The 13,781-nt window shown below is 47.3% G+C and overlaps 1 protein-coding gene across 1 annotated transcript in view; it reads left to right on the top strand.

Moving 5' to 3' along the window:
- LOC143287362 (uncharacterized) overlaps positions 1-13,781 on the top strand; it is a 61,161-nt gene that overhangs the window by 16,158 nt on the left and 31,222 nt on the right. Inside the window, exon 2 of the mRNA XM_076595328.1 lies at positions 3,983-4,100. Within this exon, the coding sequence (XP_076451443.1) occupies positions 3,983-4,100 (118 nt within the window). The remainder of the gene's footprint in view (positions 1-3,982; positions 4,101-13,781) is intronic.

The raw sequence follows: 13,781 nt of genomic DNA, 5'->3' as shown, positions 1-13,781 counted from the left end.
TGAGTTGGTTACAAGAACAGGGAAGAAACAAATCCTCCTATAATATAAAATATAGCTTTGAAATTCGAACGGCTAGGAAGAGTCATTAAACCAAAGAAGTAAAATAAGAAATAAAAGTATTCGGCAACATGTTGACGGGTTGTGTTTATTGATAAACTTGGCATACCCTAAAAAAAAAAAAACCCAGTGGTAACGAGGAATCCAGGAAAACGTTTGATGATTTTTACAATCCCTGTCTCTGTCTCTGTCCCTGTCTCTGTCTCTGGTCTCTGTGTCTGTTCCTGTCTTTGTCCCCGTGTCTGTCCCTGTCTCTGTCCCTGTCCCTGTCCATGTCTCAATCTTTGTCTTTCTCTGTCTCTGTGTCCCGTCCTTTTGTCTCTGTCTCTGTCTCTGTCCTGTAGCGCGAGAAGCGAAGTGTAGTGGTAGCAGTGCTAGTGACTCAGGTCTGTCCAGATAAGGGACGTCGTCTCTGATTTATTTCCAGGACAAGTATGCACCTCCACATCCCCCCCTCCGACCCCCCCCCCCCACACACACACTCACACCCATTCTGGATCTCCCGTTAACTGTCTCTTTGTGTGTCTTTATCTTTCTTTGTCTGTCTGTCTGTCTGTCTGTCTGTCTGTCCCTGTCTCTCTCGCTATCTTTCTTTCCCTGTCTCTCCCTCCCTCTCTCTCTCCCAGCTCTCTCTCCCCCCTCTCTCTCCCCTTTCTCTCTCCCTCTCTCTCTCTCTCTCTCTCTCCCTTCCTCTCCTTATTTCTCTTTCCTCTCTCTCTCCCTTCCTTTCCTGTCTCTCTCTCCTCTCTATTTCCCTCTCTCTCTCCCTTCCTCTCCCTCTCTCTCCCTCTCTTCCTTCCTCTCCCTATCTCTCTCCTCTCTCTCCCCCCTCTCTCTCCCCCCCTCTCTCTCCCTTCCTCTCCCTATCTCTCCCTCTCTCTCTCTCTCCCTTTCTCTCTATCTCTCTATATCTTTCCATCCCACTTCCCTCTTCTCCTCTCCCCGTCCTCTCTCTCTCTCTCTTTCATCAGGTTTTTACTTAGTTTCAGGCCAGTCGCCAGTGGAGAAAAAATTATTCCGCGAGAGCTGTGTGTCTCCAGTGAGCTTTTCACAATGCCTCAAACGCACACACACACAGACACACACAGACACACACACACACACACAGACACAGACACACACACACACACACACACACACACACACACACACACACACACACACACACACACACACATGCCCCTGACCCCCAGCCTATCGATAGCCAAAAGAAGAAGAAAGAAAAAAAAAAGTCGGCTTTATACACAGTTCCCTCGAGAACTGAAACGATGCCACCAGCCCCATGTTCTGTCCATGCTTCCCCCTCCCCCCCTCCCCCTTCTCTCCCCTGCCCTCTCCACCCTTCACCCCCCCCCCCTCGACCCCTCCCCCCCCCCACGTTCCCCTATCACTGTCTCCCTCTCCCACTCTCCCTCTCTCTAGCCATTGTACCCGAACCCGACTACTGTGGGTTTTGTAACATCATTGGCCCCGTTTAGTGTGTGTGCGTGTGTGTGTGTGTGTGTGAGGGTTAAGGGGAGATCTGCGGAGACCAGATCCTTTTCAGATCCAGCCCTCCCCCATCCCCCCCCCCCCCCCCAACTCCTCCCCCCCCCCCACCCCCAGCCCCAGCCCCCGTCCTCCTCACCCACCTCGTCCCCCAAGGGAAGGAGCGTGGAACAGGTATCCAGGGTATCATCAATCGCTTCATCAGTACCATGTCCCCGCACGCCACTTTACTGCTAGGCTTCTGTTCGATCGACGCGGTGGCGGCGGCGTCCTTGTAACGAAGAGTCTTGTGTCCACAGGAACCTGGAGGACCTATTGTCTGCCTGTGTCTGTGTGCATTGTGTTGTGATAGTCCTCAAACCCTCCTCCCCACCCCTCCCCTCCCCCTTCCCCCCCACCCCCCTCCGACTCCCACCCACCCACCCACCCCACAACCCCAGTCCTGGCTTCCAGCAAATCCTGGTCGTAGCAGACTTGGTATCCTGCGACAGTGTATCGCTTGAGTCATGGCGTGAAGTGAAAGAGAGAGAGAGAGAGGTGGGGGGAGGATTTGTTGGTACCTGCAACAGGGGACAGTGGCCTTCGATTAATGCCGGATTGCAACCCCAGTGAGAGACAAACAGACAGATGAACAAAGGGAGAGAAGGGGGATTTGCTGGTACCTGCAACTGGGGACAGTGGCCTTCGGTTAATACTGGATTGCAACCACAGTGAGAGAGAGAGAGAGAGAGAGAGAGAGAGAGAGGCCTGAATGGGTCAAACGGGAATGAAGGCAAGGCGAAACAGGACAGCCATACACTCTAAAGACCATTGAAGGTGGCGGCATGAGCATGATCAAAGAGTAGGTGAAACGGGAACAGACGAATCGGACCTTATACCTGTCCTGTTCTGAACGAATTTTATTCCACAGAAACAGCATCAAAACAGCTGTATAACAGGTGGGCCAAAAAGCACGACAAGCAACAGGCAAAGCTTACAACCGTGCTCTAGACTGGTTAAAACTGTCAATCAATTGGCTGCAGTCGCAGTTCGTGAGGAAGAGACTAGAATAAATCATCCTTGGCTGATGGCCGAAAAAAAATCCCCCCTCCCCCCTACCTCCCTCCCCTCCTCATATAACTGTAGAACCCCCCCCCCCCCCCAGGCCCTTCCCCCCCCCCCCCCCCCCCCCGCTCGCCACCCCCTCCCCCTTTACACAGAAATACCATTGTCTGTGTTTGGAAGAGGAGGAAGAGTTGGGCCATGATGCTATCCATTTTCTGCCGGCGGTTTACTATAAATGATGAGTCGTTTCCGCTCTGTCAGTGCCATTGAGTCGCCTTCCCCCTCTGTGCTCATTGAGCTGTGGTGGAGGGTTTGTGTGTGTGTGTGTGGCATCGCTGGTTTTGGGATTTTGTTTGTTTTTGTTTGTTTTTTGTTTGTTTTGACTGGTACAGTAGCCGAGTGGTTAAAGCGTTGGACTTTCAATCTGATGGTCCCGGGTTCGAATCTCGGTAACGGCGCCTGGTGGGTAAAGGGTGTAGATTTTTTTTTCCGATCTCCCAGGTCAACATTATTATATGTGAGACCTGTTTGTGCCTGAAGCAAAAGATCAAAATCCTCACGTTAAAGATCTTGCAACCCATGTCAGCACTCGGTGGGTTATGAAAACAAGAACATACCCAGCATGCACACCCCCGAAAACGGAGAGTATGGCTGCCTACATGGCGGGATAAAAACGGTCATACACTGTAAAACAACCCCACTCGTGTATATACGAGTGAACGTGGGACTTGCAGCCCACGAACGAAGAAGAGGAGGAGTTTGTTTTGTCGTTTTGCTGCTGCTGCTGCTGCTGCTTCGGTTTCCTCTGCTCCTGGTCCTCCTCTTCCTCCTCCTCTGTGACTGAACAAATGAATCTTTCCATGGACGGGCACAATAGCCGAGTGGTTGAAGCGTTGGACTTTCAATCTGAGGGACCTACCTGGGTTCGAATCATGGTGACGGCGCCTGGTGGGTAAAGGGTGGAGAATTTTACGATCTCCCAGGTCAACATATGTGCAGACCTGCTAGTGCCTGAACCCCCTTCGTGTGTAAACGCATGCAGAAGATCAAATACGCACGTTAAAGATCCTGTAATCCATGTCAGCGTTCGGTGGGTTATGGAAGCAAGAACATACCCAGCATGCACACCCCCGAAAGCGGAGTATGACTGCCTACATGGCGGGGTAAAAACGGTCATGCACGTAAAAGCCCACTCGTGTACATGCGAGCGAACGTGGGAGTTGCAGCCCACGAACGCAGAAGAAGAAGAAGAATCTTTCCATGATTATTAATGAAGTATTTTGGATTGGATTGGATTGAATTAGATAGATACAGGGAGGTGTAACGTGGTGTGGTATGTGTGTGTGTGTGTGTGTGTGTGTGTGTGTGTGTGTGTGTGTGTGTGTGTGTGCAGGTGTTTTACAAGGCGGTGCGGGACATACAACCTGGAGAAGAGATGTTGCTGTATGCCCGTGACGCCCTGTACCCAGAGATGGAGCTGGAGACCATGGCTATGCACAAACTGTCTGACGGTAGGTGTTTGTCTGTCTGTCTGTCTGTCTGTCTGTCTGTGAGTGTCTGTGTCTGTGAGTGGGTGACTGTGAGCGTTTGTATGTGTGAGTGTTTGTCAGTGTCTGTGTGTCTGTGTGTGTGTGTGAGTGTGTGTGTGTGTGTGTGTGTGTGTGTGTGTGTCTGTGTGTGTGTGTGAGTGGTTTGTCTGTGTCTGTGTGTCTGTGAGTGTCTGTCTGAAATGGAGCTGGAGACCGTGGCCATGCCCAAACTGTCTGACAGTTGGTATATGTCTGTCTGTCTGTCTGTCTGTGAGTGTGACTGTGAGTGTTTGTCAGTGTCTGTGTGCCTGTGAGTGTCTGCCAGTGAGTGTGACTGGGAGTGTTTGTATGTCTTTGTGTTTGACAGTGTCACTGTCAGTCTGTGTGTGTCTATGAGTGGTTTGTCAGTGTCTGTGTCTGTGACTGTCTTTCTATCGGTGAACAGTGTCTTGTCCCCAAGCGTCTGTGTCTGTGAGTGTCTGTTTAGGGCTGTACGTCTTTCTGTCTGTGAGTGTCTGACAGTTTCTTATCTGTCTGTCTGCCTGTGTGTCTGTGAGTGTCTGACACCTCCCCGTGAAAACGGATTATGGCTGCCTAAATGGCGGGTGTAATAACGGTCATACACGTTAAAGCCCACCCATATATATATATATATATATATATATATATATATATATATATATATATATATATATATATATATATACACAAGTTAATGTGGCAGTTGCAGCCAACGAACGAAGTAGAAGTGTCTGTGATTATGCATATCTGTGAGTGTACGTCTGTCTGTGAGTGTTTGTCTGTACGTCTGTGTCTTTATCTGTCTGCCTGTAACTGCTTGACAGTTTGTCGTAGTATGCCCCTCCAACATCTCACCATCTGTCGGTGTCCATGTCTTTTTCTGTCTCGGTTTCTCCGTGCCGAGCTCTCTGTCTCGCTTTGTGTCACCCCTCTCTGTGTGTGTGTGTGTGTGTGTGTGTGTGTGTGTGTGTGTGTGTGTGTGTGTGTTTCATTGTGTTGTTGCTTTTCTTTATTGCTTTTAGGTTTAAACAATCTTTAATTGTTCAACAGTACACATGATTACCGTGCAATGGAAACAAAGACGAAATAGCATCAACAAAGCTTAAAGCTTATACTGTGCTCACAACGTTGCACTTCAATTTTAACATGACGGCTTATAAACCATATTATCATCATTTGTATCAAATAATATATTCATAAATAGTAAGCGAAGAAATAAAACAAATAAAATACATAATATAGTAATAATATATAATGCTACTATCAATATCAACATGAGATTAAATTTACAATCACCAGAGGTATCGGCCTAGTGGAAGAGAAATAAGAAAGGGGGGGGGGGGGGGGGGCTGCTTTTTGACGGGAGTCACCGAGCGGTTTGTTTCTTGAGAGAGAGAGAGAGAGAGACCCAGCTCAACTTTCTTTGTGTTCGTATTCCGCGTCTGTCGTACGTTGCCTGTCTTTGTCTCCTGCTCTCTCTCTCTCTCCCTTTCTCTCCCTCTCTCCCACTCTCTCTTCTCTCCCCCTCTCTCTTTCTCTCTCTGTGCCTGTCTTTGTACCATTCAGACTCGTGACAGTGGTTGCTGATGACCCAGAGGGGGGCCGGCGGGGTGCGGGTGTGGGTGGGTGGGGGGGGGGGGGAGTGTAGAGAGCTGTGTGATAAGACATCACTGTTTGCACGCTCCTGCTACCTGTCGCGTTCCCTCGCCATTTAAACACCACACCACCACACAACACCACACCACACACTACACACTGCTCCTGATGGCCGTGTACACAGGCAGCAAAACTGGAAGTGACGTTGTGAAAATCTTCACCCACACGTCAACAGACATCCCACATTCCAGACAGACAACAAACAAAAGTCACTGAACAACGGAACCTTCCCGTAGTCGGTCCGTCGTTCTGGTGTATGTTGTGTGAGTGAGAAAAACAAACATTTACCTTGTCAGATATCTACTACTTCTAACTGCGGTAGTTTTGAGCGATGGAGTGTGATAAGTAGACCGTGGTGGCTGTCTCTGAGACTGCGTCCGTGTGCGAATGTATTGACGGAAGGAGGTGGAATTACGTGTTGCATGACATCGGAACGGTCTCTAAGAGTTGAGTTGAAACTAACCTGTACATTGACATGGGCCACATTGTTCAGTGCTGGGGTCTTGGTGTGGAGAAGGTTTCGTTGTTCGATGGGTAGTGGACTCTTGATTGTCTGTCTATCCGGGGTGTGAGGTTCCCATCTGGCGTTCCAAGGTGGTGCGGGGGTGGGGGGTGGGGGGGGGGGGGTGTGGGGGGGTTAAGGCCCCGTTGAAAGTCCTGGTTTCCTGAAGAGGAGTGATGTCGTGGTTGTTCATCCCAGGGTGTGCGATTCATCTAGCGTTCAGAGGGGGACGTGCCGGTGCATCGTGGAACAAAGGCACTGCTTGCTTAAAGCGGGCGATGCACTGTACGTCACGGCCACACGACTGCGAGGAATGCAGACAGGTGTCTGACAGTGTGTTCAGCGACCACTGACCCGAATTTGACGTATGAAAGATGATAGTCAGTCGTGTTCGACTTTGACCATCAGAACAGCGGAGGAGGAAACTGCTGTTTGATTATTGTGGAGGGTGTCTTGCCCAAGTTACATTCCCACTCTCTCGGCCAAGATGGGGTGTTTTTTTTTTGGACAGTCGGCATTGGGATGGTTCCCAAAGGCCAAATAGCCCCCAAGGATGCAGCACGAAGAACCAGTACAACTTTGCCTCCTAGTTTGAGAGTCAAAGTCCTTCACAAAAGACTTAAGCTGTAAACGATTTCAAATCATACATTAGTGACTAACTGACGAAGACTTAGCTCTCAGTGTCAGTCACCGACGCTAGGACAGAGCGAGGCAGCTGGCTTACCACGATCACGTCTTCTGACCGTCTCTCCACTGTCCATCGCGAGGCGGATGAGGGGAGCGGTGACAATGGAGCGTGAAACACGTGATCAGAGTCACGCTACACGCCTTGTGATTGGTCATCAGTCGCAAGCAACACTCACTCTCTCTCTCTCTCTCTCTTCGGGATAATCACCCGAAATCTGGACGGTGGACTAAGAAAATGCCCGGGGAGTAGGTACAGTTACTATGTTGACTCGTTCTTCACGAGTAAATGGCATCCCTTCGGTGTCATTGTGTCCGGCGAAACCCCAGGCGGTCACGGAGCCCTATGTTTTCCCTGCAGTTCGGTATAAACTGATAGGCCACTATCCGCAGTTACAGGCATCGGCAAAAGCCTCCTTCTCTCCCTTTGTCCATGTATCTGTCTGTCTCTGCCCCCACCCCACCCTTCCCTCTATATCTCTCTCTCCCCGTTTCTGTGTCTATTCATCTCTCTCTCTCTCTCTCTCTCTCTCTCTCTCTCTCTCTCTCTCTCTCTCTCTCTCTCTCTCTCTTTCTCTCTCTCTCTCTGTCTGTCTGTCTGTCCCGGTCTCTGTCTGTCTGTCTGCCCCCTCTCTCTCTCTCTCTCTCTCTCTCTCTCTCTCTCTTAGCCCACTGTCAGTTCCCTGGCCTGCAGGCTGGCTTCCTCTCTGGAAAATTGAGAGAACTTCAATGCTCCTTGTCTCCACTTGTTTTGGGGGTAAAGGACGCTGCCTCGCCGTTGTAAGCGAGACACCGAGAGAAAGTATCAAACTCGGGGGGTGGGTGGGGTGTCAGTGTGTGTGTGTGTGTGTGTGTGTGTGTGTGTGTGTGTGTGTGTGCGCGCGTGCGCGTGAGAGAGAGAAAGAGAGACAAAGAGAGAGAGAGAGTGTCTCAAACTAGGTGTGTGTGTGTGTGTGTGTACGTGTGCGTCTGTGTGCGCGCGCGCGTGCATCGTCCACCACCAACCGCCAGCATCTCCTTCAAAGGCAGCAGGTGAATCGCCTGTGATTAAACAGGGTGGAGATATTTTCCTGGTTTCGCCATCTCGTCTTCCACCTTCGGACGTTGGTGAAAATAATATTGTAGCTGGGTTCTCTCTTCCCCCCCCCCCCCCCGCCCCCCCCATCCACGCCCCTCCAGGACCCCCCCCCCTCACCCTTCACCCCTCAACCCCACCCTAACCTTGAGCCGAAAACTCCCGCTCCCAGCCAAACCATTCACAACCCCTACCCCCAGGTGATAATTATATCGTTGTCGGGGGTAGGGCAGAGAGAACGGACAACGTGCTTCTGAACAATTAAGATCCGTAACTGTTCTTTCATTAAGACACCTTGGCAGTTAGACCACTTGTCTGTCGGCGTCACGGCTTTAAGCAGCTTGTCCTGTCGACATTCAAGCCGTTTGAATCGCTCGGACACACCTTTTCTACCGAAATGATAGGCTTGAAAGAATTTGAGTTAACGTCTGAGGGCGTGAGGTGAGTAGGAGTGGTCATAATATGAGTCTTTTTTTTTTCTTTTTTTTATTTGTGTGTGTGTGTGTGTGTGTAATTTTCAGTGTTGATCTCGTTTCTGTGGCGACAAGGTTGATTACTCTTGTCTCTTATCCTTCTGTTTTGCTCTGTATTCTTCTGTATGCTTCTGTCATTGGCGCTCTTGTAAACTGGCAGAAACGAAACCGAAATGAGGAAGGATCTAAAAGACTGTTGGAGAGACAGGCAGTGTTTGTGTAGTCTTTAACGTTCTTTAACGTTTTTTCACTTTTAGTGATGATTAGACGTGAGCAGGGGGGGAAATCAGGGGAAGGAAAAGGTCACTGCATACGTATGCAGGTATGCAAATGTGTGTGTGTGTGTGTGTGTGTGTGTGAGAGAGAGGGGGGGAGGGGGTCCGACGTGCTTGTTCGTTAGAAGAGAATGCTGAAATAATTTAACAAAGTATGTAAACAATAACAAGAAATGAAATGAACTTTCGAAAATATAATTTATTGATTTGAATTTCTTTAACCTATATTAAATCGAATCGAATCAACTTCAATTTAATTGCAAAATTCAAGCTTTCAATGATGTAGATCAAATCAAATGAAAGTAAAAAAAAAAAAAATCAATATATCCATTTGAAGGCAGGGTGAAGAAAACACCGAATCAAACACACAAACACACACACACACACAGCAACAAAAAACAAAAAAACAAACAAACAAACCCGAAGACACTGTCTTGGTCACCAGCAGAATGTCAGCCTCAGAGCTAAACATTTCGAGCTATGTCAGTTCCCTTTTCGTCAGTCACCCACACACAAGCCCCCTCACTCCCCCCCCCCCCCCCCCGTCCCCCTCCCCCCCCCACACACACACACAACCGCACGCCATCTACCTGCCCAGGTCCATTCCCCACCCCCAGTCACCTACACACGGCCCGCCTCATCCCACCCCAGGTCCACCCCTCGAGTCACCACAAAGCTTCCTGTGAAAGGAAGGAACAGACTGCTGATGATCGATAATGACAGCTAACAGCCAGGCTGACTTGTGATGGGACAGGGGTGAAGGAGTGGGTGGGTGGGTGGGTGGGGGTGCGCGCACGCATACACACACACACACACACACACACACACACACACACACACACACACACACACACACACACACACATACATGTGAACAAACACACTACCCTTCCTTCAAACTTGCGGGCGACAGACAGCGGTAGTTAAAGGTCTATTCACCCTCCAACCCTATTCACCCTCCTACCCCCCACCCCGATCCTCCCCACCCCACCCCACCCCAACTCCCACATTTTACTTTCAACGAGGTCAAGATTTTCTTCTTCTTTTTGTTTTTGTCACACAAAGTGAGAATGGCGAAGGAAAGAAATACCTGAACATCGCTCACTGCAGTCATGATTTTGGGAACAGGAGGATGGAACAGGCTGTCACAAAAAAAAAAAAAAAAAAAGTTTCAATGAAAATTTCGTCATTCGGAAGATGTGCTACCAGGATGTAGTTTGACCAGTCCATGTACTTGAGTGACCGCTTGCCTATGGCTACCTGCCTTGGGCTTCCCCTTCCCAAGTTTCTGACGACCTGCAGAGTGTTGAGAGCCCTGGACATAATGGGGTGGGGGTGAGATGAATTGCGGTATTGTCCTGGAGGGGTGTTCTGTTGTGTCAGCAATTACCTTGAAGAGACCGACTCAGAAGGGTGGGTCTTCGTGTCTGTGTGGACAGGTGTTTGTGTGTGTGTGTGTGTTTGTGTGTGTGTGTGTGTGTGTACGTATCAGGGAGGGGGAGTGGTGGGTGGGTGGGTAATTCACTTGGCAGCAACATAGGGTGTGAAAAATGGTGGCGAACTACAACCCCACGTGACTGCTGTACCTTGGAGGGTATAAAAACGCAGGGCCCTGTACTGTCCCTTGACAGAATTTTGTTTCTTTCCGTCAGAAGTATCATGTGTTCTATGTCCACAGTGGTGAAAGCATGGCAGTTCGTTTTGTAGAGATTTTGTACTTGACATTCTCCTTCCGCGTTGTTGTTGTTTCTGCTCGTCAAGATCCATCACGACGGTTTCTAACCGGAGATCTTCACTACCTTTGGAGGTGTATGAGCTGTTCAGGTAAGTAGGATTTCTGTTTTGCTTTGGAAATTATATTGAAATGGTGGATTCTTCCCGGTAAGTGGTTTTCTGTTTGCTATGGAAGTACGTTGAATTTGCGTTGGGTTACGCTGCTGGTCAGGCATCTGCTTGGCAGATGTGGTGTAGCGTATATGGATTTGTCCGAACGCAGTGACGCCTCCTTGATCTACTGAAACTGAAACTGTACGTTGAAATGGTTGATTCTTCCCGACTGACAAGTGGATTTCTGTTCGCTATGGAAGTACGTTGAAATGGTTGATTCTTCCCGATTAACTATTCTGAATATCGATCAACGCGGAGAATGTAGTGATAATTAACGCGTGTTGGGAAAGAAACCAAAAAGGAAAAAGAAAAGAGAAACCAAAACAGAGGAAATATAATTAAACTGTTCAAGATAAAATGATGCTTTTTGGACAGAAAGGTTTATTAAAAAAAAAAAAAAAAAAAAGTATGGTGACAATAACACATGATGCACAATTAAAAAACAAAACTAACAGGTGAGAACTCCACTCTTTCAGCAGCACGAGACAAGTTTCAAAAAGACGCCAAAGTGTGCGGACTGATCCATAAAGGCTACACCACATCCGCTTAAAAGAACAATAATAATATAAGGCAGCCCATACCTGACCTAGCATAGACTCAACGCGCTGGTAGTAAGGCGAAGTAATCAAATGGGTAAGTTAATATTATAACAAAGAGAAGAAGAACAAGAACAAGACACGAAAGCATTATAAACATTTCTTCCTCTATATTCTTTCCATTCAGTTTCGTCCCGAAGACGAAAAAAGTGGTAAATTGGTTTAAACAACATGGTAATACATACTATACATTTCTCCCTATCTCGTTTGACGTTAGAAACTACAACAAAATTCCTGTCAAAAAGTGGAGGGGAAAATATATATATATATATTACAATGTTATTAACCACTTTTAACCGTCTTATAAACGACAGAGTGTAGGAGAAGAAATATGGATATTGCCGGCACGAGACCCAGCGGAATCAGAACACCCACGATGTATGTCAGTGTGGACAAAGTCACAGGGAAAAAAAAAGTCAGACGTTTGTCTGGTGTGGACAAAGTCCCAAGTATAGAATCGGCTTGACAAGTGTCAAAAGCCTGACAAAGGCAAGCCGGGGTCCAGGCCTGTGCCAAAACCACCTCATTGTCGTCAAGAGAGAGCTGTTGCTCAGTCTGTGTCGATTGTCATACTTTTCTGTCAAATATTTTTTCAGGTCATTTTGCTTAGTTCGTAGTACTTTTATTATTATTATTATTATTATTGTTGTTGTTGTTATCGTTCTTGTCTTTGTTGTTGTTGTTGTTGCAATAATGGTTACGATGACTATTGTACTTTGTTGTTGTTGCTTTTGTTTTGTTTTGTTTTTTGTTTGGTGGTGGTTGTTGTTTTTGTTTTGTTTGTTTTTTTGTTGTTTTTTTTTTGTTTGGTTGTTGGTGGTTGTTGGTTTTTTTGTTTTTTGTTTGGGATTTTTTTTTTTTGTTGTTGTTTTTTTGTTTTGTTTTGTTTTGTTTTTTTTGTTTTTGTTTTGTTGTTTTTTTGGGTGGGTTTTTTTCCCCTTTTTTGGGCGGGTGGGGTGGGGTGGGGGGGGGGTTGTTGTTCTTGTTTTGTTTTTGTTTTGTTTTTTGTGGGGTTTTTGTGTGTGTGTGTTCTTTTTTGTTTGTTTTGTTGTTGTTTTTTTCCTCTTAAATCAAGGTTTTATATTAAATCGTGAAATCATTCTTACAGTTAGCGTAAAAAAAAAAAATCACAAAAAATAGAAATGATAAGCAGATAAATACTTTCAAGGGTTCGTCCCTGTCATATATTCAGAAACTTTGAGATCATCATTTTGTCATGCAACTAGAGCCACTAGTTAAGGTACCCCCACTCTCCTAGAAAACCTACCACCAACACCACCACCACCCCAACCCACCCCTTCTCCACCCCACCCTGTGTCTCTCTGTTCCCCCCCCCCCCCCCCCCCCCCGCCCCCCCCCCCCCCTTTCCTCCCTCTCACAGTACGAAACGACCTTCGAGAATGATCAGCTGGAGATTATTTATCACTTCGAACCGAGAGTAACAAAGACTTGTAACGATCCAGGGTACTGTAGAAGGGGGAAGAGTAAGAACTGTTTCTGCCTGGATGGCTGCCCTCCCCAACCCCCCACCCCCACCGCCACCCTCCCCACCAACCTCCCACCCCTTCCCCATCCTCCCCCCTCTACCAGTCTTGCGTGGTTGCGTCCCTTTGAGCGCTACCGCCAAAGTAGAAAAACCTGGCTGTTGTCTCTTTCTTTAAAAAAAAAAAAAAAAAAAAAAAAAAAAAAAAACGCTGGGGACTTCTCAATTTGTTTGTAAACGCGGGTTATGCACGTGAAGGTGAAACAGGAAGCCTATATATTTATACGTATAGGTGTTGGCCAGTAGTGGGTGGTGGAGAGGGACGGAAGAGGGAAGAGGCCGCCACCCGTATAATCTCCTCCAGCCACTACTACTACTACTACTACTACCCTCTTTTGACAACGTATATACCGTGTGTGGGTCAGTGATTTCTTGGCTGTGTGCCTCGTTCGTTTTCGGCGGCTTTACTTTCTCGATCATGCTTGACAGAACGAGTGAGAAAAGGAGGGGTCTCTCTCTCTCTCTCTCTCTCTCTCTCTCTCTCTCTCTCTCTCGTTCGCTGGTTGGCTGGCTTTTTTTTTTTTTTTTTTTTTGTTAAGTCTCACAAATTACACTTAATTAAACAGTCGATACAATACACATGTCGTTTTTTTAATTATGATTACTTTTTTCGTTCTTTTTTTTTTTTTTGGTTGTTGTTGTTGTTGTTGATGATATCGTGTTCACCCTTTACAAACCCAGCCTTGTTTTTTTTTCTGTGTACATTTGACTTATCTTTCAGAATATCAAGATTTCCAAGAAGGGAAGAAGAAGAAAAGGCTGCAAAAGTGGTGGTGTTTGTTGTTGTTGTTGTTGTTGTTGTGTTGTTGTTGTTTTTGTTTTTTGTTTGTTTGGAGGGGGTTGTTGTTGGTGTTTGTTTTTTTTTTTTTTTTTTTTTTTTTTTGGGGGGGGGGGGGGGGTTGTTTGTTTTTACGTTCGCCAAATGGATGCCGCACGGGACGGTCGATTTTT

Source organism: Babylonia areolata, chromosome 11 (assembly GCF_041734735.1).
Source record: "Babylonia areolata isolate BAREFJ2019XMU chromosome 11, ASM4173473v1, whole genome shotgun sequence".
In the NCBI taxonomy this organism is placed as follows: Eukaryota; Metazoa; Mollusca; class Gastropoda; order Neogastropoda; family Buccinidae; genus Babylonia; species Babylonia areolata.
The sequence above is the reverse complement of the archived record's forward strand: the minus strand, read 5'-3'. Positions and strand labels throughout refer to the sequence as shown.